This window comes from Myodes glareolus, chromosome X (assembly GCF_982192425.1).
Source record: "Myodes glareolus chromosome X, mMyoGla1.1, whole genome shotgun sequence".
Classification (NCBI taxonomy): Eukaryota; Metazoa; Chordata; class Mammalia; order Rodentia; family Cricetidae; genus Myodes; species Myodes glareolus.
The window spans coordinates 37,342,216-37,355,536 of record NC_142053.1 but is presented as its reverse complement, the minus strand read 5'-3'; the positions used below and the strand labels follow the sequence as shown (position 1 = coordinate 37,355,536).

The window sequence follows — 13,321 nt, the reverse complement described above, 5'->3', positions numbered from 1 at the left end:
AATATTTTTTAATCTGTAAAGCTCAATAAGCTTATATATATATAAGATAGATGGTATGTGAAGGCCTCTAACCCACCTAAGCTGGTACCAGTTGATCTGTGACATCTGTAGTAAAAGAGTGACTAGAGAAAAATATTAGGGAAGTTCAATACAGCATGAAAATTCTATAGTTTATATCAATCAATCCTTCAAAAATCAGTGTTGGGTCAGCATCATGGATGGGAGATACTACTTCAATTAGCTCTCCATCTACCTTTTATATTTATTCTCCATGAGACATTCTGCTTCTTGATCCCAAGTTCCTGCCATGTATCCCTCCACATCTCATACTTTCAGTGAGGACTGGAGTGACTCTCATTTTTCCAAATTGTCTAGGGACAAGGAAGCAAATGGCTACAATCTCATCAGTTATACCCATAGAAGCTCCCTGAATGTGACATTACCTAGGCATAAACTGTGTCATGCTATTCCTTCTCAGTTAGCCACATCTGGAAGCAATAAGGGACCTAATTGAATTAATTTTCATCTCCACTGTACAGTAGAAAAATGTACAAAATGAGTAACAAAAAAGTTACTTTTTGGGCATAATTGGTCATTACTGAATTAATCATAGGATTTTTCACCTGTATCACTCTTTCATTTATATATTTCTTAAGTTTGTGATTTGGCTCTATGGCCTTCCAGAGTCTCACACGGGATTTGACTTTGTAATTTTTTTTTTTATTTTACTTAGTAACATTTGCTTTTGAGTCACTAAGACAGACTTCTTCATTTCTGTATTTTCCAATCAATCTATAATTGCTTCAATTTTTAAGGAAGTCTACTTCATGCAAGAGTAGAGTCTCCTCTACCTGGTAAATAGCATCTCTTACCATGGAGCTCAGGGGGGGCCACTGATGCTTCATGCCATTCCTGTAGTTCCTGCTGAGTCATCCTATTAACTTTTCTATGAGCAGAGTCTTATTTGTTCCAATTAGATCTATCAAATACCTCCTGTTTCATGCACAATTTCATTTGTAGTGCTTATCCTTCCTCTATTGTCCTCTAGTTACCTGATATTCATGGGAAATGAGCAAGTTATAAATAAGTGGGTTATATAAATTAATCAGCCACCACTTTTCCTCATAGTCTCATATCTTGTAACTTTTGTCTTAAGTATGCATGCGAAATTATAGGACTATGTTTCTCTGTACCCATAGCACCTGCATTGATTTCAGCTCCACCATATTTCACAATCAAATGAGATAACCTGTGAGAGGCTTATTCATTTCTTCTATTAAAGTTTTTCCAAATTAAACAGTTCAAAGTGGGAATATTCTAATTGTCATAGTTCCCTGTACTGGGCCTTTATTTATGTCCCCACCTGCATAAATTACCATGGATTTTTCCCTTTCATTGTAGTACAGATCCGATCACAGATATTGTCTCTGACCTCTACATTACTTTATTTTTCCATGCAGTAGAGTTCTTCCCAGAGTTTACAATAACTCTGTTTTCATTTTGGTAGTCACTTTCTATTATATGCATCTGCTTGTCTCTCCCTGAGTTATTTTCACAGTATTTTAGCTATAATGATTATTAATATCCCATTTCAACTTCATCATCTCAGTTTAATTCCTTCACTGTGCTGAATATTCTTGTCTGTGATCTTAAAAATAAATTTTAAGATTTGCTCATTCTGTCATATAACTTTATTTGCATTAATTATGATTTATTAAACATACATATTTTATAGATAAAATATTATTTTTGTAATTTAGCAAATATATATTGATGATCAATGTAGATTTACCATTTCTTTACCTGCTCTTTATAATTTTCAAAAGTATTTTAAAATCTTCAAAAATCATCTTCAAGGACCATAAGATGTCATTGTAAATGCTATGTTTCAAATTTTATTTTAATTCTTTTGATTTTATTCTCTTTAATTTTATTATTTTTATTTTCAATTTCAATGTAGTTTCACATTGGTACATGTGAAAGGCTGGAGAACAAAATTATTGATTCATGAAAACATATCATCCCTTGAGTTGTAACGTTTTTGTTCACCACATTTTTTTGGAATATGTAGTTCTTATTTACACTGTGCCTTTTCTTTATTTTTTTAATTTATTTATTTATTTATTAAAAATTGCCACCTTCTCCAGACCTCCCTTCTCCCTCCCCACACCCCTCCCCCTCCCTCTCCAGTCCTAAGAACAGTAAGGGTTCATTGCCCGTGGGAAGTCCAAGGTCCTTCCCGTCCATCCAGGTCTATGAAGGTAAGCATCCAAACAAACTAGGCTCCCACAAAGCCAGTCCATGTAGTAAAATCAAAACCAAGTGCCATTGTCCTTAGCTTCTCAGTCAGCCTTCATTGCCAGCCACATTCAAAGAGTTCGGTTTGATCACATGCCCTATCAGTCCCAGTCCAGCTGGCCTTACTGAGCTCCCATTAGATCAGTCCCATCACCAGAGTGGGTGGACACACCCCTCGCGGTCCTGACTTCCTTGCTCATGTTTTCCCTCCTTCTGCTCCTCATTTGGACCTTGGGAGCTCAGTCCAGTGCTCCCAGGTGGGTCTCTGCCTCTATCTCCATCTATCGCCAGATAAAGGTTCTATGGTGATATGCAAGATATTCATCAGTGTGGCTATGGGACAAGGCCAGTTCAGACACCTTCTCCTCTGCTGCCCGAGGAACAAGCTGGGGACCTCTCCTTAGACCTGGGAACCCCTCTAGAATCAAGTCTCTTGCAAACCCTACAATGGCTCCCTTAATTAAGATATTTACTTCCATGCCCCCATATCCATCCTTCCTCCATCCCACCCATCCCATTCCCCCAAGATCTCCCCAATCCTCCACTTCTCCCTTCTCTCTACTCATCTCCCCTTACATCCACTCCCCACACCCCCATGCACCCAAGTTATTCCTGGCAATCTTGTCTACTTTCAATATCCGGGAGGATAACTATATGATTTTCTTTGGGTTCACCTTCTTATTTGGTTTCTCTAGGATCATGAATTATAGGCTCAATGTCCTTTAATTATGGCTAGAATCCACTTATGAGTGAGTATATACCATATTCCTCTTTTGGGGTCTGGGCTACCACACTCAGTAAAGCGTTTTCTATTTCTATTCATTCGAATGCAAAATTCCAGATGTCATTGTTTTTTACCGCTGAGTAAAACTCCAAATGTGTATATGTTCCACACCTTTAAACATTCTTCTATTGAGGGGCACCTAGGTTGTTTCCATGTTCTGGCTATTACAAATAGTGCAGTTATGAACATAGATGAACAAATACATTTCTAGTATGATAGGGCATCTCTTGGGTATATTCTCAAGAGTGAAATTGCTGGGAACTGAGAGAGGGTGACTCCTAGTTTCCTGAGAAACTGCCACACTGATTTCCACAGTGGCTGCACAATTTTGCATTCCCACCAACAATGGATGAGTGTTCCCCTCACTCCACATCCTCTCCAGCATAGGCTATCATTGGTGTTTTTGAGTTTAGCTATTCTGACAGGTGTGAGATGGTATCTCAAAGTTGTTTTGATTTGCATTTCCCTGATCACTAAGGAGGTTGAGCATGAACTTTAGTGTCTTTTGGCCATTTGAACTTCTTCTGTTGTGAATTCTCTTTTCTGGTCATTACCCCATTATTTAATTGGGTTAATTAGAATTTTAGTGTCTAGTTTCTTGAGTTCTTTGTATATTTTAGAAATCAGACCTTTGTCTGATGAGGAGTTGGTGAAGATCTTCTCCCAATCAATAGGTTGCCTTTTTGTCTTACTGACAGTGTCCTTTGCTTTACAGAAGCTTCTCAGTTTTAGGAGGTCCCACTTATTCATTGATTCTCTTATTGTCTGTGCTACTGGGATTCTACCTAGGAAGTGGTCTCCTGTACCCATGTCTTGTAGACTACTTCCCACTTTCTCTTCTATCAGGTTCAATGTGGTCAGATTAATATTGAGATCTTTAATCCATTTGGACTTGAGTTTTGTGCATGGTGATAGATATGGATCTATTTTCATTCTTCTACAGGTTGACATCCAGTTATGCGAACACCATTTGTTAAAGATGCTATCCTTCTTCCATTGTATAATTTTAGCTCCTTTGTCGAAAATCAGGTGTTCATAGGTTTGTGGATTAATATCTGGGTCTTCTATTCAATTTCATTGGTCAACATCTCTGTTTTTGGACACATTTTTAGTAAATACCATATATTATATTCATTTTCTATTCCACATAATCTTTTTCAACAAAAATTAGTTCATAAACATCACTATTCTATATTACAAAAATAGCAGTATAACAGGTAAATTTTGCAAGTAATATAAAACGTTCTTAATTTCCTTCATACCCACCAACAGTACTTGTCTACATAGTGCATTGTGATTCACCCAACTGCTCACTTGTAAATACAAATTCTAATAATTTGTTACAGAATTACATTTGGTAAACTTTCTTTAAAGATACAGACAGCAAATAGCTTAAAATTTCATTGATAATTTCTTTGTTGTGTCCATTAAACTTGATTTTGGTGAAATAAAAACAGCCATACACAATGTATAATCATAAAGGAATGGTTGTTTTTCAGTTCATCATTATTATTTATCAATAAAAACAGATGATAGTATTTATGCCACATTTTGATGATTCTGTTGCAATACATTTTTATTACACCAACATTGGAAATGTGCTGTTTTCCAAAGTCAACTATCACTTTTAAGATCTCTTTTTAAAAAAATAATTTATTTGACTTTATTTTATGTTCATTGGTATAATAATGTCAGATTCTCTGAAACTAGAGTTACAGATAGTTGCTATCTGCCATGCAGATGATGGGAATTGAACCCAGATCCCCAGGAATAAGAGCCAATGTTCTTAACCATAAGCCATCTCTCCAGCGCTGAACCATATCTCCAGGCCCAAGATCTTATTTTTCATGACAAAGAATTGCTAGAAAAGCTAGTAAGCCAACTGTCTGTGATACATTTATCAATTTTTCTTTGATTTGAAAAAATGTCTTATTTTTTCTATTTTTGAATGCTTTGTATATGTTTGCAGTATGATAATATCTACAAAATAGCTCTTTTCTTTCTTCATAATCTGTTTTAAAACACAATTGAGTCCACCTAGTGATCTCCATCTGTTTATGGGTAAAGGGTTATCCACTGAAAAATGGGAAACCTACTAGTGGCTAATCACACTCCCATACAAAAGTAATAGCTCCCTCATCCAGCAGTTACCAATTTCCTCAGATAGGGGTGGAGTGAGTGGAGTCCGTGAACCTCCCGCATCCATGCGGAATATTTACTGGTTTTCTTTTGCATAAGTGTCTTGTTGGTAACTTCATCTGCTGTGGATTCATATATGCACCAGCTGAATAATGTGTATAGGAGAAATTTCCACAGCACTCCTCCCTTTCTCCTGGTACTTGCATTCTTTTTTTGTTTTGATTTAGAACATTATTTTAATTGAAATAATGTTTTCCTATAATATATTCAGATCACGGTTTCTCTTACCTAATCATCTACTCCCCCAAAACCTCCTTCCCTACTCACCTATCCAACTCCAGGTCTTCTCTTTCTGTTTTAGAAAAGAAGCAAAACAAACAAACAAGGAAAACATTCCAAAACTAAACAAAAAAACAGAGTTAACAAAACAAAACAAGAAACACAGACACACATACAATCATGTGCGCGCACACACACACACACACACACACACACACACACACAAAACCCCAGACTATAAAAATATAAAGCCAGAACCCATAATAAGCAAAAGACCAGTAAGATTTTTTTAAATGTCAAACAAAGCCCTATAAGATAAAAGAAACTCTCCAACTATACCACTGAGTTCATTCTGTGTTGACCATCTACTACTGGACATGGGGCCTACATTTAAGTGTGTCTTGTATATCCAGTCAGACTCCATTGGAGAAACTAATTTTTCCTTTTCAAGGGGATGCCAGTTGGAGACAGCTTATTTGTTAGAAATTGGAATTGTGTCCATTTCTTTCTCTCAGTTCTGGAACAACACATTGCTTGAACTTGCCCTTGTCTTCTGTGTACTTTCACAGTCTCTATAAATTCGTATGTGTATCAGGCCTGATGTGTCTCAAAGACACTTTTTCCTTGGTGCCATCTATTCCCTCTGGCTCTTACAATCTTTCTGGCTCCTCCACTTTTGCTCACAATGTTTTCGTTATGTGTTCATAATTTGTTCTTCACATCTGATTTTTTTATAACCTACTGAATCTTATTGGTGATGCCCATATAGTCACAGGTGAAGGTGATCACTGGAGTGTGGGCAACAAATGAGAGGCCATACTCTTGAATAAACAGGTTTTTTTTATCAATTGTTATTTTTCAGTTAGAGGTGGGTCCTCATGGTTACCCCACACTGAGATGTTGACTAGCTGGATCTTGTGCAGGGAACCACAGCTGCTGTGAGATCAATGGCTTTATAATTTTCAGAATACACTTTTGAATCCTAAAATATTTTTATCCCCTCCTCTGAGATGCTTCATGGTCCTTGGGTGTTGAAGTTGTTATAAATTTGTACCACTTAGTTAAGTGTGGTGGCACATATACTTAGTCCTTACACTTGGGAGGTAGAGGCAGGTAGATCTCTATGAGTTCAAGGCTAGCCTGGTCTACACAACAAGTTTCAAGATAGCCAGAGCTGTTACACAGAGAAACACTCTCTCAAAAGAAAAACAAACCCAAACTTTGTGCCACTTAAGATGGAGTACTCTACAGTAATACATTCACAATATTCTGACCAGTTATGGTTCTCTGCATTAGCCACAATGTACTATAAAGAGAATTTTCTCTAATGGAAGATGAGAACAGCAATATATATATATATATATATATATATATATATATTCATATATATATACATATATGAATATATATAAGAATTTAGAAAGCTATTTGACACTATGGAAATTTAGAAAAATTATAGTAGTTCTCTATCACTAAGAATAGTTGTGGATAGTTATTCCTGGTTGTGCGCTGATCTTGATGCTAAAATCTTACTGCTAAAGACACCACACAGCACAGAGAGAATGAAACTGGGGTTGTCCCAGTGGCTTGCTTCCTGGTGATTAGTTTTCATAGTTCCAGAAGCTGCTCTATGGGCTGTTGGAGGAAAAGAATCCTCCACAGGCTTATTCAGTTGAAAACCTTGTGAGCTACAATAACTACTGATCTGAAAAGATACTCCCATTTTGCAATGGTGACAATGAAGTCCTTGGGGAAAACCAATACTTTTCTGATTTAAGGCCTAATTTATGAGAACAAACTTATACTTAGTACTGTAAACCTGGGTAAGGAGCTGAGTCTAGAAGAAAACTCTCCTGTACTTTTAAAAATCCTTTCACCAACAATTTATGTAAACTTATGGTGTTTACTCTCATAGTTTCAGTTGCTAACTTGACACACCTGGGGAAAGAAGCCCTCAGCTAAGGAACTGTTTCCATCTGATTGGTCTGTGGACATGTTGGTGGGGCATTTTATTAATAGCTGATTTTTGTAAGAGAGTCCAGATCACTGTGGTGGGTAATACCACTCCTGAACAGGTAGTCTTATATCATAAATAGAACAGCTCAGGAGGCCAGAGAAACAGCCAGGAAGTAGTGTTCCTCTTTGGGGTATCCTTCAATTCTTGCCACCAGGCTTCTTCTGCTTTAGACTACTGCCTTGACTTCCTTTGATTATAAGATATAATAAATTCTTCCTTTCCCCAATTGGTGTGTTCACTGTTTTGTCAAAGCAACATGAAACAAATGAGAACACTTTCACTTTCAAACTTGTCTCCAAATGCTTATTTGAAATGTGTTCATTTATATTTATTTGTGAAAATAAGCAAAATTATGTGTATGTAAATCTTTTTCTCTTATGATACCAGAAAATGCCATTGTTTTCTTCACAGAAATAGATTGTTACTATATCTGTCCATAATGTTTGTGAAAAATACGTTGTAACTGAAGACAAGTATATGTAACTTATTCAACAATTACTTTATTGAAAAACATGATCTATTCCTAGCAATTTACTTTGTAGAAAAAATTATGGAATATGTACTATTGAAACTAAAACAGAAACCAATAATCTGGAAGCATAGTTTGTCATCTTTTATAGAGCCTTAAATGGGAATTTTGGAGCTCACCTATTTATTTACAAAACTTCTTGAAATAACATTAGTTATAAATTCAAAAAGTGATCTGACCCACAAGAATGTGTTTGATGATATTGTTACTTTATTTGACTTCTCCACTGTTTTACTGGATATTGTGTGTGTGTGTGTGTGTGTGTGTGTGTGTGTGTGTGTGTGTACTGTTCAGTAGGGTATATGGGAAAACAATTTGAAACAAATTCGTAGGACTCTATAATCAGCCAATTTTCTATGCATGAGGCCCCAGAACCTTTTAGTACATACCTTCTAAATGCACATTTGAAGAACTTATGCACTATTTACTAAGTAAAAAGCACACTTAAAATATCTATAAGAGAGGAAAGCATATATATATATATATATATATATGTATATATATATATATATAAAACCAATAAAAACATCCTTTGGATAACTGGAGAGATGACTCAAGGGGTTGAGTGCAGAGGACATGTGTTTAGTGCTCAAAAATACCTGTAACTCTCAAGGCCAGGGAATCTAATGCCCTCCATGGACATTTGCACATGTGTTGTGCATATGCATACACTCAGGCACACACACGTACACATAAAATAAAACATCTTTACAAAATTACTTCTGGGGCATAAATAATTCAACAGGAAAGCAAGTTATAGCTTTATTAATCATTTTATTAAATGCCAAAGACTGGTAGTGTCCCCACGAATTCTCCTGCAATATGGCATTTAGAGTAGTCCCTTGAATTCAGTGGTTCTTAAAAGCATTTTCTTTGAACCACAAATGCCCCATACTCTTTGAAGTCTTCAGCAGTGACCCACATCTGCTTGAATGTTTTCAAGGAAGTCATGACAGATCCACCAACCCAAGCTGAATAGCATCTGTCTCGGGAAGCTGTGATCTTGATTGGGGTTCCCTCAAAAGCCAGAATTTCCAGTTCTCTCAGGAGTCTATTCTGAAGCCCAGAAAACAGGGTGGTACCTCCAGACAGCACAATATCAGCAAACAGGGTGTCCTGGATATCAGTGTCACACTTCTTGATGCTGTTGCAGACCATTTTTGAGATCCCTAGATCATGAATACCTAGATGATCAGGTGTAAAAAGTACCTCAGGCACCCGGCACAGGTGCTCATTCATCTGAATAACATTTCCATCTGGAAGTTTGTATTCCTTTAGGGCCTGCTGATCGTTCTTGTGGATGTCTTCACATCCCCAGGAGACAGTGCATAACTTCTCTTTAATGTCGTCCACCACTGCTTTGTTGAGGATGCAGGGGAAGGTGTAACCTTTAGCAAGAAGGAGTCGGGTGAGGTGTTCTGTGATATCTCTCCCTGCCACATATAGCTTGGTGATGGCATGAGGCAGAGAGTAGCCCTCATAGATAGGGACAGTGCAAGTGACCCCATCTCCACTGTCCACTACCAGGCCAGTGATACATGCAGAAGCATACAAGGCTCCCACTGCGTGATTGCAAAGGTACAAGGCAGGTACGTTAAATTTCTCAAACATTATTTCTGTGGTCTTCTCTCGGGTCTCTTGTGGGTTCAAGGAGGGCTCAATCATGAAAACTGGCTGTTCACTGGGTTTCACTCCTAGCTCCCACTCAAAAAGGTCCTTCCACAGTTTTTCCATGTCATCCCATCTAGTTACCAGTCCACGCTCAATAGGATAGTGCAGGTATAAGTTATCATACATGCATTGGGCTTCTTCTCCAACAAAGTACCTTTTCCGATTGGTTCTTGCTGATGGTATGTTGAATTTTGGGTGGCCAACAACAGAGTTGATGACATGTCGGGGTGCACTCTCTCCTGAAATTCCAACTTTACAGTGTCCAGAACCATTGTCAAAAATCACAGCTGGAATGTCTAATATAGCTGGGTCAAACATGTCTGGATTTGATCCTCTGCAAGTCAGAATAGATTGTCTATTTGGACCACCCAGAGAGAGAGCAGCAGGTCCTTAACACATGAATGTTGTCTCCTTTCTGGTGGGCCAGAGTCTGCTGAGGCAACTTCAGGGAGAGTTGCTTCTTATGTCATAATGCAGCTATGACAATAACTGAATACAGTCAGAATCAAGAGGTGGGAGAGGATCTCTGAAGCAGCATTTGGTGAGAGATGAAATACTGGAAAAAAAACCATCCTGTGTCACAGCTTGCAGTAAGTAGCCTATGATCTTAAAAGGCAGAGGCATAGTTTTCGAATAAATTAAAATTTCAGAATTTAGTCTTTATGTTTTTATGGTTCATTTATTTATTCATTTATTTATTTTTATAGAAAATATCTCTCAAACAGTATATCCCAACCATGGTTTCCCTTCCCTCCACTCCTCCTAACTTCCCTCCCACCTTCCTCCTCCCCAAGAACTTGTCCCCCTCCATTTACTCTTCTGAAAAGAGCATGTTTCCAAGAAATAGCCAGACTTGACAAAACAAGATACAATAAGATAAGACAAAAACTTTCATATCAAGGCTGGACAAGACAGTTCAATAGGAGAAAGGCAGTATCGAACAGGAAAAAAGAGTAAGAGAAACACTTGGTTCTCACTCTTAGGAATCTCACAAGAACACCAAGTTAACAGCCATAACATGTATGTAGAGGACCTGGTGCAAATCCATATAGGAATATTGACTGTGCTTTCTTAGTTCTGAGCCCATGTGAGTTCTTGCTTAGTTGACTTGGTGGGCCATGTTCTTGTAAAGACTGTAGAAATTAGAGAGAATAGAGGACACCAGTCTTCTCACTTTCAATAACTGTAAAAGTGAAATACATTTTTAGCATACAAATTTTTTAATATGTATTATATAATATAAAGTATTTACATTACACATTATATACAATACACAATATATAATGTTTATTATACAGCACATAGCATCAATATTAGCAATACATCACATACTATATATAATACATAGTATGTAGTGTAATAATATACCTCCTACACTTTATACTATATATAAAATTGTAGCATATCAAATACAATGTATACTTTATATATATATGCATGTAAAATTGCATATGTACAGTTAACTAGTTATGTGCATATATATATATATATATAAATTAAGCAAGCATTTCTTGATCTGCCTTTTTGTTTTGTTATTGAGGAGGTCTCATGTAGCTTATACTGGCATTAATATTACTATATAGCCAAGGGTGGCCTTAAACTTCTGATCAATTTATCCCCAACACCTAGGTTCTTTGATTACAACTGCATACCTCCACACATGGCAAACAAATGTGATGCCACACTTGTATTTCATTAAAATGCCATAATATTCAACATTTTCAACTTTTTAAACTCTACAGAGATTGACTGCATTTACTTGTATCATTTTTATTAAATTTTCAGTGACAATCATACACATAAACAATGCAGTCTAATTCTGCTCACCCTCTCTCCTCCGTTCTCTCCATTTCACCTCTGTCAACACTCCCTCCTTCCTATAAATTTGTTCTCATCTTAATGTCTTTTTTGTAAATGAGAGTGATCCATTAAGTTTAATCAGGTTTGTGTGTGTGTTTTCATAAGTTTGGGACTATCCTTTTGTGCTCACAAACACAAAACTTCAGAAAATGATTCATCCACTATCATAAATTTTTAGTAGCCTGTATTTCAGCATGGAGGGACAGGACTCTGTATGCTCCTCCCCTATTCATGACTGATTGTGACAGGCCTTGTCTTGTTCAGGTCCACTGCAAGTAACCGCAAGCACAGTGAGTTCAAGATTGAGTGACTGTTTTTTTGTTCAGATGATGCCATTTTGTAGCTCCCAACATTTTGGATTTTACATGTTTTTCCTGTCTCCTTTTCAGTGATTTTCCATAGATGGAGGAATGTAGCTTTAGAGGGAGTGATACAAATTTCTTCCTCTGAGTAAGCAGTCAGCCATCACTGGTTCTTACCACCTGACCTATCTATCAGTCTCTACATTCACAACCCTTCACTACAAAGACAGGTTTCTCATATTAAGACAAGAGAATATCAATTATCAGTAGAAACAAAGATGTTTTGAAAGCAGTTTAATGCTGTGTCAGTTTAACGTAACAGCAGTAGTAAGCCTACTTAGGGCTTATGACTGCCTCACCCAAATGTTTTCAAGTGGGTTACACATATGTGGAGAGATCTCAAAACCAGTCAGAGAGCAGCTGTTTACCACCACAATCTTGTCACTATTGTGACTGATATGTTGGTGTAGAAGTTCATAGGAGTCACAGCTGAATATGGCTTGTCTGATTTCCTCCCCTTGTAGCTGCTATAGCACCTTCAACAATGATGAATGTTAGCCAGATTTATTTTTATATATCTTGTAACCAAGGTATGTGGTGTCATCACAAATAGGGTTTTATTATCTAGTTTCTGATCGGAAACTTATGGTTAGGAGTATTTTTTGAATTATTATTTTCATTGAGAATCCCCTACATGTATACAATGAAATATGATAATATTCACCTCTGTTAAAGCCCTTCATGTCCATCTTGATATGTCCTCTTTGTTTTTATTGTAGTAACACACTAAGTCCCATTGGTGCCACTCAAATGTGCTTGATTGTGCAGTGATCCATTGGAGCATGGACAATCTGTCAGTGGCCAAACACACAGAGAATAATTCTTAGGGAGTAACTCACTGCTTTCTTTTTGTCACATTTTGATCAAAAGCACAGAAGCCTGTGGATGAGGATGTCATAAGCCCTAGATTGGAACTTGCTTATTCTTATGCTAAAAAGTAATGTTGTCAAATTCCTATGTAAATGTTTTTGTTCATTCCCATAGACCTAGATTGTGTTGAACCCTGGTCAGAAAAGAAAAAAAAAATTTTACAGTAATCAGCAGTTAACAAAGACACTCATACTTGCCAGAGTGGTGATGCTCAGTCCTGTCTTAAATGTTTATCAACACACTCACATGTGCCCTGAACAAGCATCAGAAAAATAGAGAAAAAGAATGTAATAGAAAGAGGATATTAAGGAGAGCTGTGAAATGCTGTCCTCTGAATATGAGAGGGCTGTTGCACAAGTGAACTCACAGCACTTAGAGTTACCTGCACAGTAACTGTGGTAGATGAAGCCATCCAAAATTGTAGAGTAGGTAGTGGAGGATCATTCAAGACCCTATGCTTCACTCAGGAACTATCTGCAGTTGGCAGTTAGTTCTTAAGTGGCAACATGACA

At 37.1% G+C, this 13,321-nt stretch overlaps 1 protein-coding gene across 1 annotated transcript; it reads right to left on the bottom strand.

Annotated features, from left to right (window-relative positions):
* Positions 1-8,837: 8,837 nt before the first annotated feature.
* On the bottom strand, positions 8,838-10,138 carry Actrt1 (actin related protein T1). The gene has a single exon (XM_048439204.2). It carries the CDS (start codon positions 10,033-10,035, stop codon positions 8,905-8,907), a length of 1,131 nt encoding a protein of 376 aa, XP_048295161.1. The 5' UTR covers positions 10,036-10,138; the 3' UTR covers positions 8,838-8,904.
* Between the last annotated feature and the right edge of the window lie 3,183 nt (positions 10,139-13,321).